General features: G+C 50.6%; 1 protein-coding gene across 1 annotated transcript; it reads right to left on the reverse strand.

The window, feature by feature from the left end:
- Nucleotides 1-4,025: 4,025 nt before the first annotated feature.
- KCNA6 (potassium voltage-gated channel subfamily A member 6) lies at nucleotides 4,026-5,759 on the reverse strand. Its single transcript, XM_007469439.1, has one exon. It carries the CDS (start codon nucleotides 5,667-5,669, stop codon nucleotides 4,098-4,100), a length of 1,572 nt encoding a protein of 523 aa, XP_007469501.1. The 5' UTR covers nucleotides 5,670-5,759; the 3' UTR covers nucleotides 4,026-4,097.
- Nucleotides 5,760-18,675: the final 12,916 nt, after the last annotated feature.

Below are 18,675 nucleotides of genomic sequence, written 5' to 3' on the forward strand. Positions count from 1 at the left end.
AAACCCACAGCAATCTCACCTTGCTCCAGAAGCTCGGGACCCTGTCCACAGAGGTGAGTACCCTAGGAAAGGATGCTGTACCAAGATGACAGAAAAAAGGGGATCCTCCAGCTGGAGAACAACCTTCTGAGCAAACACCCTAGGTCACAGCCGTCCTAGAGTCCAAAGAGCAAACCTCAAGGGAAATGCCCCAAGGTGCTCCCAGCCCCTGAGAATGTAAGAGAGAGACAGAGAGAAAGATACACAGAGGAGGACGAAGAGGCTCAAACAGCAGATGGGGGAAAATCAGAGATGTGAGAACGAGACACAGGGCAGAGGAAGTGACACTGAACAGCAGAAGGAAGGCGGAAATACAGAGAAGAGGGGGTGATTAGAAGGGGATGAGGGGGTACTTCCCTGGTGGTCCAGTGGGTAAGACCCTATGCTTCCAGTGCAGTAGGCTTGGGTTCAACCCCTGGTCGGGGAACTAGATCCCACACGCGTGACGCAACAAAGACCCGGCGTAGCCAAATTAATACATAAATTATATATATATATATATATATATATATATATATATATGAAGGGGATGAAGGAGGGAGGGACCAGTGTGGGAACAGAAACAGAGACGGAGAGTAAGGCAGATGCAGACAAAAACACACAGAGAGCGAGGTGGCCGCTGAGGAAAGGAAACCAAAGCCTTCACCCTCCCCCAGACACGCTCTCTCCCGCCCTCTCTCTGGCCCTTCCCACCCCTGTTCTCATTTGGCCTGAAGGACTGAACCAGAACGAAATTCCCCAACACGAGAACCTACCTCGGGTGCAAAGACGGCCAGCTGTCCCCTTCTCTCCTGGGGCTGATCTGGCAGGAGGCACCTCCCACGTCTCAGCCGAGCTTCACAGATCCAGGAAGACCTCTGGGCGCTCCTGTGGGCCCGAGTCAGGTGTAACGATGACCTGAACCCCTCTGCTGGCAGCTGCGAAATCGCCACCCCAGCTGTCACAGCAACACCGGGCACAGATTGTCGCGGCGCTCAGGGAGCAAAACCCAAATCAAAAGGCTCAGAGTCAGAGGGGGTCACTTGGCAGAATCCTTCACAGGAACTAGGTCAGGTCACACAGCCTCTCAGTTTTTCTTCGACGTCTTAAGATGAACCACCTATGAGATTCCTCCCAAGAGCTAGACTGTTCCTTGGGAAGCAGAAGCATCATTTCTCTGTCTCTCTCAGCGCTGGGAGGAGCCTCTCTCTGAGGACGTGAGCGCTCCGCAGTGCTATTATGGACTAAAACTAGTATGACCCTTGGCGAGGCCCAGCTTGACTGCCTCTGGAGAAGCTAGTCCCCCTCCAAGGCCATTTCAAAAACAATAATATGGACATTGCTTTAACTGGCAGTTGCTTAGCATTCAAGTTTCTGAAGACTCAGGGGTGGGATGAGGCAGCTTCAATGACTGGGTGGGGAAACCAGGAAGAAATGTCCAGATAGGAAGCTTTGGGGACCTGCTTCCCCTTCATTTTCCGAAGGTCACGCATCCCTGTCCTAGCCCTACCAGCCCCTACAGCCATGTGTGAGAGGCGTCCCCCTTTCAGAAGCTGGGAATACGTAGTCTGCTGTTCTCCCTGGCTGCCCAAGTCAGAAGATAGAGAGAACAGGCTGGAAGGTTGCTACGGCAACCAGAGTCCCTGGAGAGCCCAGCTCTCCATAAACCCTTTACTTTCGGGCATGCTCTGACTTGAAAAGGAAATGGTGATGAGGATGACACACACATACATACAGAGACACATGCATACGTGTTCCAACATTACCCTCGCTGGAAGCATCCCTTTTGCCTCTGAGTGGGCCTTCTCTTTCCCCCGAATTGCCAGGAGTAATATTCCAGAAGAGATTTGGAAACCTGGCACTTTATGGCCTCAGAGCAAGTGTCTGAATCATGAGCATCTCCTGCTGCATTTCAGGTTTGGAGAAGCCAAGCTCCCAATCAAGATGATGGTGTCTGGCCCTAAAAGGATCCCACTGGATCGCTCCAAAAAGAGCATCCTCCTTGCCAAAAAGTAAGAAGAAAGACCAAGGCCCAGTTCAAGAGGCTAGGGAGGGATTTAAAGAGCTAATGGCCCAGAATGGTCTGTGCATGGGCTCTGGATCCAAGGCAGGAACTCTGAAGGGAGGCCTTGCCTACGGGGGATGGGGAAACGTGGTAATGAACTAGAAACCATTACGGAAGTTCACACATTTGCATAGCATCATCCCCAGCCTCCCAGATGAGTTCACGGGCCATTCCCCATGAGGTGGGGGTGGGGGGAAGACATGAATGTTCCCATTGAATGGGTGGGGAGACTGAGGCACAAAGAGGGACTGTGGCACCCAAGTTACCCTGTAAAGTGTGGCAACATCCGGACAGTGTCTCTCAAGAAAACCCTCAAGAGGCTGTCCCTCATAAGTTTGCTCTTTGAGAAAAGACTTTTTTTTTAATTCTTATCAAGGAGGCTTAAAGCCTAGTTTATAAAATTAAAAACTCATTAACAGTCTTTCCGGTTTCTGAACTGTACCCAGGAGAGCTCAGAACAGTGCATCACAGTTGATCAAGGCAACAAATGAATGACAATGTGATGAGGGGACAGAAACAGGGGTTCACAACGGGAGAAGATGACTTGGTCTAGGTGGTACCTTACCAGTGAGAGCTGTGGGCTGCAGCTCCAGGGCCAGAGCAGGAGAATGTTTGCTTGACTCAGCAAAAACCTCTAACAGTGAGGCTGTCAGCAAAGGAATAATGCTTTTTCCTTACTCTAAACCACCTGTCTCATTGCCCACAAATTGGAGGGGAAAAAAAGCCCACGCTAGCAACCAATGTATGCTTCTACCTGTCTGTGGGTTTAGGCTGGAGTCTGCTTTAGAAAGCTTTCAACAGCAATCCTAAGTCAGACTCCCAGGAAGAAGGGTGGAGGACTAGAGAGGGTCGGGGGGAGTGAGGGAGAGAAATTTGCTATCTGCAGAAGACTCCTCTGCCCCCGTAGATGGCACTGTCTCCGTGGCACCTCTCTTCCGATAAGCGGTCAAGCCAGGTGCTTGATTATATTCAGCCATTTCTCCCAGCTCTGTGGGTTCCCCTTTGCCAGTTCCTCTGCACAGGAAGAGTATTTGGCTCTGAGAAGGAGCCTTCCTGGAAGCTCGAGAGAGTCAGGGGATCAGAGTGGGGAGAACGAAGTGCAGACCAAAGACTGATGTGTCTACTATGCCAGATCGCACCTGGAAGAATCCATTGGCCCCTTTGGTCCAGGACTGACTCTCATATCCTCCAAATGGCCAAGTGTAATTGTAGTTTCTCTAATTCCATCCAAGATTAGAGAGGTATAGCATATTATCAGGCTGGGCAGCTGAAGGCTCTCCCAGGGGTCCACTTCAGGATGACCAGCCGGTGCCACAGGGCGCTGGAGGAAAACAAAGGAGGAGTACTGTTTCTGTCCGCCCGTTTCTGCCAGTTACCATGTGGCCAGAAGCTAAGACAGGTGCATGCCCCAAAGCCGCAGATGCTCAGGAGAAAAAGGACCCAGGTACGCCTTGTTTCCATCTTGTCGACGTCGCTCTTCCTAGAGATATTACAAGTCCCAGACATGAAAAATCAGAGTCTTGAGGGACGAAGGTCAGATGGAAATCTCATCCATGTGACAGAAGATGGGCACGAATGGGTGGCACCGTTAGAGTTTGGAAAATGTCACTGAGATGGAGAAACCTTGGATGCTGCAGGGGTCAAGTAACAAGATTGAGAGTCCAGGTGTGTGGTCCTGGCGCCAGCCACTGGGGGTGTGTGTGGGGGGGGGGGGGGGGGGGGGGGAGCCATTATGTAATATATTTTAAGCTATAGGCAACATTCCTTTAGTGATTAACTTGTAGCAAAAACAATAGAATACAAAAGTTAATGTAAAAGAAACAGATCCAATATGGAGTCAGATTTGTCCTTCCCTGTTACAATCAGAGGGAGACTTACTATGGAAAAAGGGTGGGGGGGGGGGGGAGTCAGGAAGTCACCTGGAGCTGGGGTGCGAGTAGTGGAGAATGACAAGGAGCCTTAAGGGATTGTTGGTTCAGTGTCCTTCGTTCCGTGCAGGCCCGGCCTGCATCCGTCAAACTTCGGTGAGCATCCTTTTCTCTGCATATGCCCGATGTGGAGTGGGAAAGTAGCTGGGTCTCCGCTCCCGGGCGGCCTCCGAGAATTCAGGCTTGCCAAGTCCGTTGTCAGCTGCCTTCAGGTCCGGGGCAGGCTGCCCACAGGTGACGTGGGTGTACTGGCCTTGCTCTTCCTGCTCGGTCTCCCGGTGGTAGAAGTAGTTGAAGTTGGAGACGATGACGGGCACGGGCAGGGCGATGGTGAGGACGCCGGCGATGGCACACAGCGAGCCCACGATCTTGCCCCCCACCGTCATGGGGTACATGTCCCCGTAGCCCACCGTGGTCATGGTAACCACGGCCCACCAGAAGGCATCCGGGATGCTGGGAAAGAGCGAATCCTCATCGTCGGCCTCTGCGAAGTAGACAGCGCTGGAAAAGAGGATGACTCCGATGAACAGGAAGAAAATGAGCAGACCCAGCTCCCGCATGGAGGCCTGCAGCGTCTTGCCCAGGATCTGCAGCCCCTTGGAGTGGCGGGACAGCTTGAAGATGCGGAACACCCGGACCAGGCGGATCACTCTGAGGATGGCCAGGGACATGGCCTGCTGCCCGTTCTGGCCGCCGCCTCCACTGGCTGACCGCTGCGCCAGCTCGGTGCCCAGGGTGATGAAATAGGGGAAGATGGCCACCACGTCGATGATGTTCATGACGTTGCGGAAGAACGCCGGCTTGCTGGGGCAGGCGGAGAAGCGCACCAGCAGCTCGAAGGAGAACCAGACGATGCACAGCGTCTCCACCAGGAAAAAGGGGTCGGTGACGAAGGAGCCGCCAAGGGTACTGAGTGCGGATGAGCCCCCTGCCACCGTTCCCCCCGCGGTGATGCCAGGATGAAATGCATAGGAATCGTCTTCGTCCTCCTCCTCCTCCTGGCTGCCCCTGGACACCGGGGAGACACCACCACCATTGCTTCCACCCCGACCATCTGCGCGGAACTGCGGCAGCGTCTCCAGGCAAAAGATGACGATGGAGATGAGGATGACCAGCACCGAGACGATGGCGATGCCCCGGGCGGGCCCCGAGCTCTCCGGGTACTCGAAGAGCAGCCACACCTGGCGCTGGAAGGGCTGGGAGGGCAGTGGCTTCTCGTCCACGCCACCGTCGGGCAGGCAGCCCTCGTCCTCGCGGAAGGCAGCCAGGGCCTCGTCCCCGAGCTGGTAGAAGCGGATTTCCTCCAGGAAGATGTCGAGCGGCACGTTGACCGGCCTGCGCAGCCGGCCCCCCGACTGGTAGTAGTAGAGGATGGCGTCGAAGCTGGGCCGGTTGCGGTCGAAGAAATACTCGTTCCTCAGCGGGTCGAAGAAGCGGACGCGGCGGCCGGGGTCGCCCAGGAGCGTGTCGGGGAACAGCGCCAGGGTGCGCAGCTGCGTCTCGAAGCGCAGCCCGGAGATGTTGATGACCAGCCGCTCGCTGCTACAGCAGCCGCCGCCGCCGCCGGCCTCCGGGAAGTCTCCGGCATCCTGTTGCTCCCCCTCCGGCCCACGGGCCTCCCCCGGCGCCGCCGGCGTAAGGGATTTCTCCGATCGCATGTCCCCTCCGCGGTGCGCTCCACGCCACTAGGACGGCGCCCACGACACGACCTCCCGGGCGCGGCGCCGCCTCCCAGCTCTCGGCGGCGCCTTCTTTTCGGGGTGGGGCTCGCGGTACGACCGACGTCGGGCCCCGAAGCCCCGAAGCCCTGGTCTTCGCCGGGCTAGGTCTGGGGAGGTGACCTGGGCGCGGAGGGTTCGGCTCCGCGCCCCTAGTTATCCGCGCCCGATGCTAGATGCAGCTTGTGGTACCTGGAGCCGCAGCCTGGCGCGTGTGCAGCTGGACGCCAGGAAAGAAGCGTGGCTTCGCGCCCCCGCCCTCCCCAGACTGGGCTCCGGGACGCGGGGGTCCACCCTCCAGACCGGTCAGCACGTCCCAGCTCCCGCGGCGCTCCTCCAGCAGCTCCAGACCCCCGGCCGCCGCTGGGACCCGAGCGCCAGATGCGCCTCCCTCCGGCTCGGCCAAGACGCCTGGCGGGGCTCGGCCTCCGCCCTACGGCCACCGCGGGCTCCGCTGGCCGAGGTCGCCGTTCCCGCCGCCGCGGCCGCCACCGCCTCCCTCCGAGCCGCGCCGCTGGCCTGCGAGAGGGCCCTGGGGCCGCCCCGGCGCCGGGGCGCGCGGACCCGCCTCCCCAGCCCTTGTGCCTTCGCTGCAGCCGCCGCAGCTGCAGCGGCTCGGCTCTCCGCTCTGCCCTTCCTTCCCAACACACTCTCTCCAAGTGACGTGGCAGGCCCCGCCTGCTGCCCCCTCCCACCCCACTCGCGCATCACACCCCTCGCCCGGCCAGGGGCCGCGCGAGCCAGGGCGCGGCGAGCGGACGCACCCTCACCTCTCCAGTAATCTTTCCCGCGCTCTCCTGGCACGCCTCTCCCTCCCGCACGTCCACATCCACGGCCCTCTAAACAGGCGCAGGTACCCTAATGCCACACACCCCCGCCCCGGCAAGTCTCTCTTCTCTTTTCGGTTTAGGGAGCTGACCTGCGCAGTGCATCTCATCAATAAGAAAACACCCCTCACCGCCGCCCCCCCGCCCCATGGCACAGAGTTCTGTGCCTCCACTCACCCAGAAATTTAATGAAAGAAATCAAATTATATTTTGTCCTTCTGTATTTACGAAGACCTATTTGCCAGCTTCTCCAAAATCTCTACTTAAAAAAAAAAATCGAGGAAAAGCATGTTCTGATGTCTCGAGAGCTTCCAATTTAAAGCGTACTCCAATGTCAGTCCCCAGAGAATCCCATATACCTCCCTTTGCAAACCCGGGAGGGCCAGGCCGCCATTCTCCCAGGATTGCAAAGTGAGAGCAGGGAAAAGGGTAGGAAGTCGCAGGTTGCCTTTTTTTCCAACAGAAGTTTTCCAAGGGAGTCCTGGGAGTTTGGGCAGCAGCCCCAGTGAAGAAAGAACCCGGAGATGGTGGCATCTCAGAGGTAGCATAGCCCAGGGAAATACATCCTGGAATTCATCAGCTCCCAGCCTCCCTGGGAAGGAATCCGGAGTGAATGAGAAAAGGGAGGGGGAAGGGGGGAGTGGAAAGGGCCTGTTGATTAAACTAACAGCTGCACTTCCTGAGCACTTAATAGGTACCCGCCCCCTTCCAGGTGCTTCACCTGCACCACCTCACTCCCTCTTCACAATCCTATGGGAAAGATGGCCTCTGCTCCTCAGGACTGTTACAGCGAAGACCCGCCTGGCAGTATTTGGGTAGGGACCCAAGTTTGTTGTAGAGACTCTTCCCCTAACTCTCCAGGAGGGAGAAGGTAAGAATGGTTTTCCATCCATTTCTACCAGAGGCCCTATCGTCTTCCATCACTGGATCACACAGGTTGGGGTCTGCTGGGGGAGCTTTGGTCCGATCTTTTCACACTGCCACTGCCAGGTAGGGTTGACGTTTGCTTCTCTGTGTTTCATTTTCCCCCTTTTGGGGTGGCTGTGGACAAAATAGGTTGCTGACAACCCGAAGGTGTTTGTGTGTATGCTTCTTGTGCTCTTAGATCATTGGTAAGAGTTCATGGATGATACCGATGGAAATGATACATAAAGGTGCTCTCAAACCACAAGATTCATGTGAGAGTTCTTTGTACTGCATGGAGTGTTTTAAAACCACAGTGATTCACTCCCAGCGCGGTAGGGGCGGGGTGGGGGGGGGGGGGGGGGGGGGGGGGGGGAGACTGCTTTCCCGGTGTGCATTACCCCTCCCCCGCAGGGTTTGCCGGACTCGGGTGAGGCTGCCACATCACTGCTTCATTCTCCAGTCTGGTCCCTCGCCAGGCCTGCAGGGCAATTCTTTTCTTTGCTTATCCTGTTCATTTCCACTCCCTCCTCTCAGCTTGCATGTTTCAGTGAATGGCGAGAGAGCAAGTGTACCCAGTCACTCAGTCAATATTTTTCCTATTCACAGGCTCTGTAATTAATCAATTTAAACTTTGCACTATTAAGTTGCTCCATTAAAAAAAAAGAAGAAATATTTTAAGGAAAGAAAGGGAACCTAAAAAACCTATAGGTTTTTTAAGAACCTGTTTCTTAAAAAAGAAATATTTTAAGGAAAGAAAAGGAACCTACATATAAGCTGTGTTATATGATATAAGTATATCATATAACATAAGTATTATATAACATAGAAGATACTCTTTTTTACCCATGTCCAGTTATCTGTAATTCTTTTCTGGGTGGTAAATTGACTCACTCATGATCCCTTTTGTCGTCTTTGCTGGTCAGTTTTTACAGTGAAATATTCATTTGCGTGTTTGTTTTCATCATTGCCATTTTTATCCACGCGGTTATCAACTAGGTCAGTAACTCTTCCAAACAAACCTTGGAGAAACGTGGGAAGGAACCTGCATTCTACCAGGAGGGTGCACAGTCTAACGTGGTGGAAGGAATAGCCCTTTGAATACCACTTGGGTTAAGGCTGCCAAGCTACAGGCAGAGCTGATGCTCCATGGTTACTTTGACATGCACCCCACAAGGCTCTGCCCCAAGACAGGTTTCACTGTGCACGAGGAGTTTCCCCTGGAGGGAAAACCCATTAGCAAGTTCATGAATCTGTTTTTAGTTCTTTTGTGAAAGAGACTCGTTTCTTAGCTTTAGAAAAGCCCTTTTTTCTAGATCTTTCCTCTCAAGCAAATATTAAGGGTGAGTAAAATCACTCCTTTGGAAGTGCCAGTTCCTATGTGAAGGAAGACAGGAAGAATAACCCCATCCATAGACTGCAACGCCACCTCCAGTGACTGGTGAACATTTCCCCAGAGTTCACTGAGCCCCAATTTCATGAAACCATAGGCTTTTCTAATTGTATCTAATTCCAGACATTTTCGCTAATGGTAGGAACCATTCATTTATTTAACAAGCGTTCATTGAGAAGCTACTGGGTGCCCACGGTGTGCCAGGTGCTGGGGATTTAGAAGTGATCTGGACAACCCACCTGCTCTTATGAGCTTACATGTTCCTGCAATAAGTACATGATGTTCTAGATAGAAAATGTTAACAGTAAACAATAAAGAAGATATTTACATATTGTAGTGAATGCTCTGACGAAAATAAATGGGATGCTGAGTCAGAAATGAACCCGGGGATTCTGCTTTGAAGAGGGTGGTTGGGAGATTTCCCTCTAAAGAGGTAATATTTCAACTGAGAATTCAAAGATGAGAATGAGGCAGACTTGCTAAAAGCAGGGAAGAGCATTCTGGGCAGACAAGTTCAAAAGCTCTGAGCTAGACAGGTCATGGGTGTTCAAGATGATAACAAAAGCCATGTGCTGGGAGGAGACTGGGCAGCAGGGAGAGATGTACAAGATGAGGCTGAAGAACGAGCGAGGGGTAGGTCTTACAGGGGGTGGTGTTCAGGTGTTATCTTAGGATGTCGGCTGTGAAGCCAATGATGGTTCTCAAGAGGAGAAGAGACATGACATGATTTACGTAGAGGCCGTGGGGGGATGAATTACAAAGCCACAAAAGAAAAAATCGGGGGACCAGGAAATTGCAGTGATTTGGGGAAAAGATGATGATGACTTGGACTAGAGAAGAGGTAGGGTGTATAGAGATACAGAGGGAGGGGCTGGGGTTGGGGAGATGTTTAGGACATAGAATTAGCAAGAACTGGTGATGGATAGGACATGAGAAGTAAACAGTGGATGCCAGGTTTGGGATTTGAGCAACCAGCTGGGTTGGTGGTGCCATTTATTGAGAAAGGGAAGATGAGAGACTAAACAGCTTGGGATCAATCAAGACCCATATCGTTTTTAGACATATTCGTTTGGAGAGGAAAATGACACATGTGAACAAAGACATCAAGGAGGCGATTGTTTATCCAGGTCTAGAATATGGTAGAGAAATGTATGATTTACGAATTTAAAATATTTAGAAGTATTTAAACCCCTGGCATTAAAGTCTCCTAGAGAAACAGAATATGAACGATGAAGAGAACCGTAATCGGGACCAAGTCCTTCAGAGCAGTCTACAATTTACCATTCAAGTTCAGGAAGAGGAACCAGCAAAGAAGACCAAGGGGTTTTCAGTGGAAAGGAAAGGAAACCAAGAGAAAGGATTGTCCTGGAAACCAACAACTGGGACCAGACGCCAGGGGTCCCATCCTCCCAGACCCATGCAGACCTTCCAGCTGAAAACATATCTACATCAATTTAGGAGCGCATGGTGGGAATAAAATGGTGCCAGTAGGGAGGAACCACCTAAAAATGGATGTATGTGCCAAGATGAGCAAATAAAATGTGGCAGATAATGTGACAACCATTTACATTTTTATCTTTGCCTTAACATGTACTTATCCCAGGTATATAAATGATCATTCTCCTCTATTTTACAGGTTTCTTTGATTACATTTTCTACTTTGCTCTGTGTGTGCGTGTGTGTGCTTATCATTACCCCAGGAATAAGATCCTTGAAGTTTTCCTTTGGGGAGACTTAGCCTTGTTTCTCTGAGTAATCTCTGCGAATGGTCCTTCTCACTGCCCTGTCTCTCACAGACACCCGTGGAAGGAAGGAATGGAAAGTGGTCAGCTTCCTCAGTTCCTACCTGTGCACAAGTATGTATACACACATCCTCCCTAAGAAGAATCACCCCCTCTCTAGGTTTCCACTGCAGATGGTTCGGGAAAGGGATGATGAGTCAGACAATGTGTCTCATGACCATTTCCCTCCCTCTGGGCTTTCCCTGGGACTAAAGTGACAAGGGGAAGGACAAATGTAAACACATATCTTGTAGATAAGCATCAGTTATAATTAGCTGCTTAGCCAGTTTTTGATGATCATGATGATTGTGACGGTGATGAACTCAACTACAAAGTGTGATGGAGATAATGATGCTCTAGAATCCACTAGAGAAAAATCTAACAGATTTTAGTTGAGTGAAGCTGTATATTGGGAAAAGAATGCATTAGACATCTGTGTCTTGCAAATCAACAGCCCTAGGATATGACTAACCATGCCAAAAAATAAATCTATAAAGAACGTTTGGGACTTCCCTGGTGGTCCAGTGGTAAAGAATTCACCTTCCAATGCAGGCGACCCGGGTTTGATCCCTGGTTGGGGAGCTAAGATTCCACATGCCACGGGGCAACTAAGCCCGTGTGCCACAACTACTGAGCTCATGCGCCTCAAGGAGAGAGCCCGCATGCTGCAAACTACACAGCCTACCCACCCTGGAGCCCACACACCACAACTAGAGAGAGAAAACCCACACTCCACAACTAGAGAGAGGCCCACGAGCTGCAACGGAAGATCCCACATGCCACAGCTAAGACCCGACGCAGCCAAAAAAAAAAAAATAAGAAGAAAGAATGTTTTACGAGTCAGGGAGGATCCAAGAGCATGTGTTAGTATTTACAAGTTTCAGCTGCTTCTCCATTCCATTCCCCTACTGTGGCATCATTAGTGCTATTTTCCAAAGGTCTCCAGCTCTCTCCCTTTCAGGAAGGTGGGGAACTGTACACTCTAGCTCAGTTGTGGTTGGACCAGGCCAGTAGTTCTAACCCATGAGTTGTAAGCAGAAGTGATGCGTGTCATTTCTGGACCCAAATATTCAATTAAAGCCTCTAGAGCTTTCTATATCCCAGCCACAATGGCCAGAATCACCCATGATGGTGGCTGTTCTGGCAGAGTGAGGTGGGTTCCAGAGTGAGGCGACGTGGGACAGGACCCCCAGACAAAGCAACAGGAACATAGCATGAGTAAGAAAAAAATCTTTTGTCGTTCTAATTCTCTGATATTTGGGGATGGATTTGTTACCATGGCATAATCTAGTCTATCCAAACTGATCCACAATGATACCCAGAATCAAGAAGGTGCTGTAACCAAAAGCTAAAATTTGTGTCATTGGTTCAGGGGCCAGATAATGGACAGTAGGCTGTTATGGACTATCTATGTTCTGAGTGGCAAAATATTTGAAAAATTGTTGCCTGTGTTAACTTAGAAGGCAGATAGTGTACCTAACAACTGGCACATCTATGAAGAGGTTAGAAAACAGATTTTAGTATCACATGGTGGCTACCATTGGCAAGCAGAGCTGAAATGGACAAGAGAGAGTCCGGAAATGTGGGGATCTTCAGGGTTGGCAGAGGCAACTGTTGCTATTCCCAATCAGATGGAAACAAAAACTGAAAGACCTCTGTGGCAGAAGGGCTGATTAGGACTCAGGCTTGCTTCATGGAACAAATCTATCGTAGAGCAGTCATGCCCATTGTTAATACCTCTGAAGGAAATAAGGTGTTTTACAAAAACCTAATTAAAGTTGTGGCTTCCAAAAAAATTATTATTTGAATTAAACAAAGTGGCTTGTGTGGAGGGGAAGAAACTAGAGATGTGTAACCTCCCACAGAAAACTAATAGGCTCAAATTATCCACTGTTAGGTTGATCTCAAGAACCATGGGTGTGGTTATTGACTAGGGGCAGAGAGAGCTGCCTGGACAGATAGAAGAAAGTCTAAGATGATTTACATCAGTCATACCGCCAAAGGAACCACGACCTGGACTAAATCATTCAGGACTGTTCAAGACTTGAAACAACTTTTAGGCCCCTAAATTTTGTGTGTGTGTGTGTGTGCGGTACGCGGGCCTCTCACTGCTGTGGCCTCTCCCATTGCGGAGCACAGGCTCCGGACGAGCAGGCCCAGTGGCCATGGCTCACGGGCCCAGCCGCTCCGCGGCATGTGGGATCTTCCTGGACCGGGACACGAACCCGTGTCCCCTGCATCGGCAGGCGGACTCTCAACCACTGCGCCACCAGGGAAGCCCAGGCCCCTAAATTTTTATGGTCAGGAAGCAGACAGAGAAGCCTGCTCAGTCCCCAAGAAACATATCACCTGCAACACCCATCTCAGACAGGACCAAGGAAGATGACAGAGAAAAAGGGGTGTTCCAGAAGGAGAAGCCAGGGGATAGAGTACAGTGAGCTGGGAATCCCTCCCAAGCAGCCATATGAGGTCCTAATTCTGCTAAGTGGAGTTCAGAACCACAGCAGTCCAGTGCTGGCCTCACTGCTTCCATCTCTCCCCCTTCTGAACGGGAATAATTATTAAGGTTATCTTATTCCAAATCAACCCTTGTCCGTCGCGTTGTGAAAGAGGGAAAGATAACATGTCTTTGGTTCTCTGAGTTTCTGAGCTAGGAGGTGCCATGTCTGTAACTGATGTAGAGACCAGAACATGTCCCTCTGAACACAAAGACCTACTACCCGCTGCTGGAGGTCCTAGACTTTGAGCTTGGTACCTGGAATGGATAGGACTCTCTTGCTGTCTCCCTTAGAGAGTGAGTAAGTGTATTTTGCCTGTGAGGGTCAAACATTTCACGATCAGAAGGGCAGACGATAGTAGGCATTGCTGCTATTTACCAAATATTTCCATCCCTCTACCTTCTGAGCACGTGGTAGGTTTGTGTCCTTCCTGGTCCACGTATGGCGGGCCAGGGTCACGTGACTAGCTCCAGCCAATGCGTTGTGACATGTGTCATATCTGGCCTGCAGCACTGAGTTTCCCAAACTCTTTTCCTCTGCCATAACGATCCAGAGCACTTGAGCAAGTGGCCACTCCATCAACCTAGGGCCGCCAAGAATGCCAGTGAAGAATGTGTAGTCTGAGAAATAAATAATCCTTCAATAGAACCCTCTGAGAGGTAGGGGATGTTTATTACTACAGCTTAACCTAGCCTCTCCTGACTGATACACCTACTTGTTTTCCTGCTTGGAGATACATATAACAGAGGTCATGAATGCTCTATTTTCTATGGCCACAAGAAAAAAATTGAACATAAATCATGAAATTCATTTCAAAAGCTTAATTTTGGTCAACTCTTTTGTTTTTATTGTTGGTTACTTCTCCCCCCACCATATCACGCTGTAGAGCGTATGCTCAGAAAAGATAGAGAAAATATTTTCTGGCCTCTTCCACCACTGGAGTGAAATACAAGTTCACAAAGAGATTGATCTGGAACCTTTGACACAGTTGAAGAAATTGTATCTCTTGTTGATTCTGCTAACTGCGGACTCCGTTGCCGGGAGCCACATAGGACGAGCCTTTGAGTCTCAGCATGGACGAGACCCATAGTGCCAAGTAAAGCTGGTACTGCCAGGTATGAGACCCATAGTGCCAAGCAAAGCTGGTGCTGTCAGGTGTAAATATGGAAAAGCAAAGTTCTCGTTTGCAAAGCTTCCTGCCTCCTGGTGGCTGGTGCCGTGTAATTGGTCTCTCTTGCCCAGTGCTGTAAGCTGGGCCCTCTCTGGAGGAGAAACCTGGGTTCCCGGAGACATGTGATCAGAACCGGGGCCCCGCCAGTTGGCGAAGGAATCCCAGGGCAGGTGCTGGGCGTGGAGGCCACGGGGGCATAGGCTACCAAGGTGACAGAGAACTGACCTTCTCTGGGGGCGCTGCACCTCGCTCACTCGCACACCTCACATCTCCCTGCTTGGCCCCGGAGGATGGCTGGTTAGCCAGAGACGGGTAAGATTCCTCAGGGAAGGAACAACCTAAGACAGGCACAGTCGCAGAGGGGCCATCAGGAGAGAACTTGGGGGCCAACAGAGGTGGGGCATAGACCCTCACCCCCCCAACTTTGCAGGAGCCTGAACCCTCACCCCTTTTGAGAGAGGTCTCTTGTCCCCATGGCTGCTTCGCTTCCCACGCCCAGCCCAGATGGGAACCCAGGTAGCAGACCAGAGACCTGGCCAATGGCAACTGCTCTTCCACCGCAGCAGGGCTTTGTTTCCCATTTCCTCCGTGAACCACAGCTTTTCTCTGTGTGGAAGCAAAGCTTTCCTCTGTGTGGCTCCCCTTGTCTTCCCCTGCCTTTGCCTAAGGTGATTTTTATAGGATTGCTATTGGTGTTGGGAAAAATGTATAGTTTTAATGCAGGGGTTTAGGAAAGACCCCAATTTAGGGTAAAAACCAAGAGAAGAATTGTAACTACTTTGGCTCCTTTAATGATTATATTTGTTGGGAAAATACCTGGGTATGATGGCGAGTTTTTATGCAACAGTGAGTTTAATCAATGAGTTTATGGTACAATGCCCGCTCCCATAGTTTTTTAGAAGCATAAAAATAATGTGTATTGTTTTGATTATTATGGTAGGGTTGGGAAATTTGTAGATGAAATGTTATTTGAATATTGTTGATCACTAATAGAATTATATGTTTAAGTTTATGGCTTGATCAAGCAGAACGTGCAAGTACAAGAACATTTTAATCTCCTGAGAAGAACAAACAGAGTTCCTGATCTAGATGTGACCAACATGTGACTAACCACGGGAGAAGAAAGAGACTTTGGGCGATGGGAAAATTACCTAACCTGTTTTAATCAATTTGCTGATGTAAATTACCTTTGTTTTGTGGCCTATGTGGGGGAGTTTTTGGTGTGGGAATGAGGATGTTGAATTTGAAAATGAGATCACTTTATAGTATAAAAGCTTTTGGAATCTTGAAAATAAATTTGTCAGATCCTTGCATCCAAGAAGAGGTGTACTGAGTTCTGTCCACGCCGACTCCGTCTTCTCCTTTGGGTGAATCCTGTTCAGCTGGGGCTGGTCCCCGGCACTCCGTGAAGTAAAAAAGTTCCCTTAGGTCTGACGACAAATGAAAGGACTTTATGGTTATAAGAAAAATAAAGCCCAGGATACGGTTTGTGATGTAAGCTTAAGGCAAAGGAAGTTCAATTGCTTTGCATCAAAACAGAAGTAAAATGATTTTCCGTATTCCTCCCAGGGTCAGGAATTGCAGGAACCTAAAAAGGAAGAAATTGCAAATTCCCTGGCGGTCCAATAGTTAAGACTCGGCCCTTTCACTGCCAAGGGCACAGATTCGATCCCTGGTGGGGGAACTAAGATTCCACAAGCTACTTGGGGATCTAAGATTCCACAAGTCACGTGGCATGGCCAAAATTTTTTAAAGAAAGAAAGAAAGGAACACAACATTGTAAAGCAATTATACTCCAATAAAGATGTTTTTTAAAAAGGAAGAAATGAAGAAAGGAAAGAAAGGAGAGAAAAGAAAGAAAGAGAGAAAGAAAGAAAGAAAAAGAAAGAAAGAAAGAAAGAAAGAAAGAGAAAGAAAGGAAGGAATGAAGGAAGAAAGAAAGAGAGAGAGAGAGAGAGAGAAGGAGGGAGGAAAGGAGGGAAGAAAAAGAAAAGAAAAAAATAAAAAGGAAGAAATTAGAGAAGGTTGTCTGTCAAGTAGGACAGGTCCCCAAAACAAGTGGGAAGGCAAGGTCTCAAAGACCTTGTGAGGTAGCCTGTCGGATGCAGAAAATGGAACTGGCGTGTCTAATGTGCACTTTTAGGCTGTTTTCTTTTCTGGGCTTGGCTTCCCGTTCCAGTCTTGGAGAATGAAGGGGCTGCTTTGGAAGGAAAGATGGGGAAGGTTAGGGAGGATTCTACAGAAGGAGGAGACCCCACGAGCATCCCCTTCTCCCCTCTCCCCTTTGGATGCAAATAGACAGATGGGAGCAGTAGGGTGAGGCTGGGGCAGCTTTGTGCCTGGTCCTTTCCAAAGCGTTTATGCTTCCCTCCCCGCAAGCACATTGCAAACAGAGAGCCACTGTCCCTCGCCCAGTGAGTCTAAGCTGGATGTAGCGGGGCCTCCAAGGTGCTGCTTCCCTTCCTGAGGTGCTAAGAGTGTGATCTTCATGTTCTGGTTCTTCTGTTTTCCCGATGGAATGAAATAGCTGGGTCTAAATAATGCAACATTCCCAGTCCACCGATGGTAGCTTCTCTCTTTTTTTAACTACAGCCTCAACTTCGCTCTGAAGAACAAATTATGTTTTATGGCCTTTCATAAAATATTCATCCTTCATACCAGTGCTCTCGGTGGCTCAGGAAGCCTGGAAATGGCCTGGGGTAAGGAGAACCTCATTTCCCCCAAGACACAATTCCCAGAGGCAGGCGGGCTCCGACCACAGGGGCCACAATGCTGGCCACCAGGCTGGGAGCAAGGATTCCAGCATCCCGCTTCACAGAGCTGGACTTTCAGGACACCTGGAAGTTGGGGGCCTCGGGGCTGGAGCAGAGGAGGGTGAAAGGGAATCGTGCTGCTCTTCCTGGTGTCCCCACACTTCGTGCCTGGCTTCTGAAGATGCTGGAGGCTCACCAAGCATCACACGATTCCTTCTCTGCACCCTCTTTTCTGAAATGCATGTGTTCTGCCCCCCAGGCCCGGATCCAGGACAGCAGCAAGGGGGCCAGAGTCCAGAGGAGGGGAGGCGGCGTGTCCGGAGGGTGTGGTCGGGGTACAGGGGGGAAGAGGGAGAGGTGACAGCTGTTTTCTCTCCATGTACGTTTCCCATCCAAGTGACCAAGGGACACGGGTTCATAATAACATGAATAATGCCCTCAGTTGAGCACGGTGCTTTACAGCGTGCAAAGGACTGTCACATCCGGAGCCTTGAGCACTGAAGTTGGAGTTAGGGAGCCCGACTTCCAGGCCTGGGGTGTCCAGTGATCAGCCCACATGACTGCCCTTCCCTGGGCCTCGGTTTCCTCACTTGCAGAGTGAGGGGTTTATACAAGAGGACTCTGGGGTCTAAGGTAAATTATAATCCCGGTTCTGCAACCCTCAGACTCTGCTGTGTGCTCCTAACCCTAGGTTGGTACCATTTCAGAGGGTCTCCAGGCATCTGCCACTATAGGTAGAAAGAACTCCATTTTCTCCAAAAGCAACAGCATGAGCAGCTCCCGAGTAGAGCGGTTTTCCAACGCTGGTCTCACACGGCTACCCCAGATGTCACCCACCAGGCCCTTCCTACGGCAGAGCGAGGAGTGGGTTCTAGGCACCCCTTCCCGCTGGCCCAAGACCTGATTCTTGGAGGTGATGCCCAGGAGGACGTGTGTCACCAGCTGCAGGGACACGGCCACAGAGGCAGCAAGAGGATACACACACCCTTATCACCCAGATGTCACTTCCCCCCATCTTCGCACGCATCCCTGCACCACTCCCTATGGAGGCATGCTCATCTGAGTAGAAGGTGAAGGATCTTACACTAACAGCCCAAATCTGGAGAGGTGAAAATTACAGGAGAGGACGTTTCCAATGGATTTGTCATCACAAAGTCTCAAAGTACTCTGTGTCTCTCATTTATCCCAAAACCTATCCAACTGAAAAGCTCAAATTAGCTAATGTGCGCATTTTCTATTAGCGTATAGATAAGAATCTGTGCATCCTGGGCTCCTCAAGCTGTATTAGCTGCTAAATAGATAGAATTCTCCCCTCAGTCCAGGGTGACCTGAGCAGTATTTATGAGTGGGGAGAGGACAAGAAGGCATTGCCTTGAGAGGGCTGTCTCCGTGCTGACTCCGTGCTGACTCATCTTGTTTTCATCACTTGTTGCCCTGGCCATGCATACTGGTGACCTGAGAGGTAGTCATTCATCCACTTAACAAATAATCATTGAGCATCTTCTGTGTACCAGGTACTGTGTTAGGTACTGGGTATAGAGTGTTGAATGAAATAGGCCTGACTGTGACCCTGACCCCCAGGACAGTATATCTAATGGCGGGGGGGCAAAGTATATACAT

The sequence above is a fragment of the Lipotes vexillifer genome, unplaced genomic scaffold (genome assembly GCF_000442215.2).
Source record: "Lipotes vexillifer unplaced genomic scaffold, Lipotes_vexillifer_v1.1 scaffold395, whole genome shotgun sequence".
Lineage (NCBI taxonomy): Eukaryota > Metazoa > Chordata > Mammalia > Artiodactyla > Lipotidae > Lipotes > Lipotes vexillifer.

Coding starts and splice junctions, on each gene's coding strand:
- KCNA6 (XM_007469439.1), bottom strand. CDS start 5,669: ATGCGATCGGAGAAATCCCTTACGCCGGCGGCGCCGGGGGAGGCCCGT.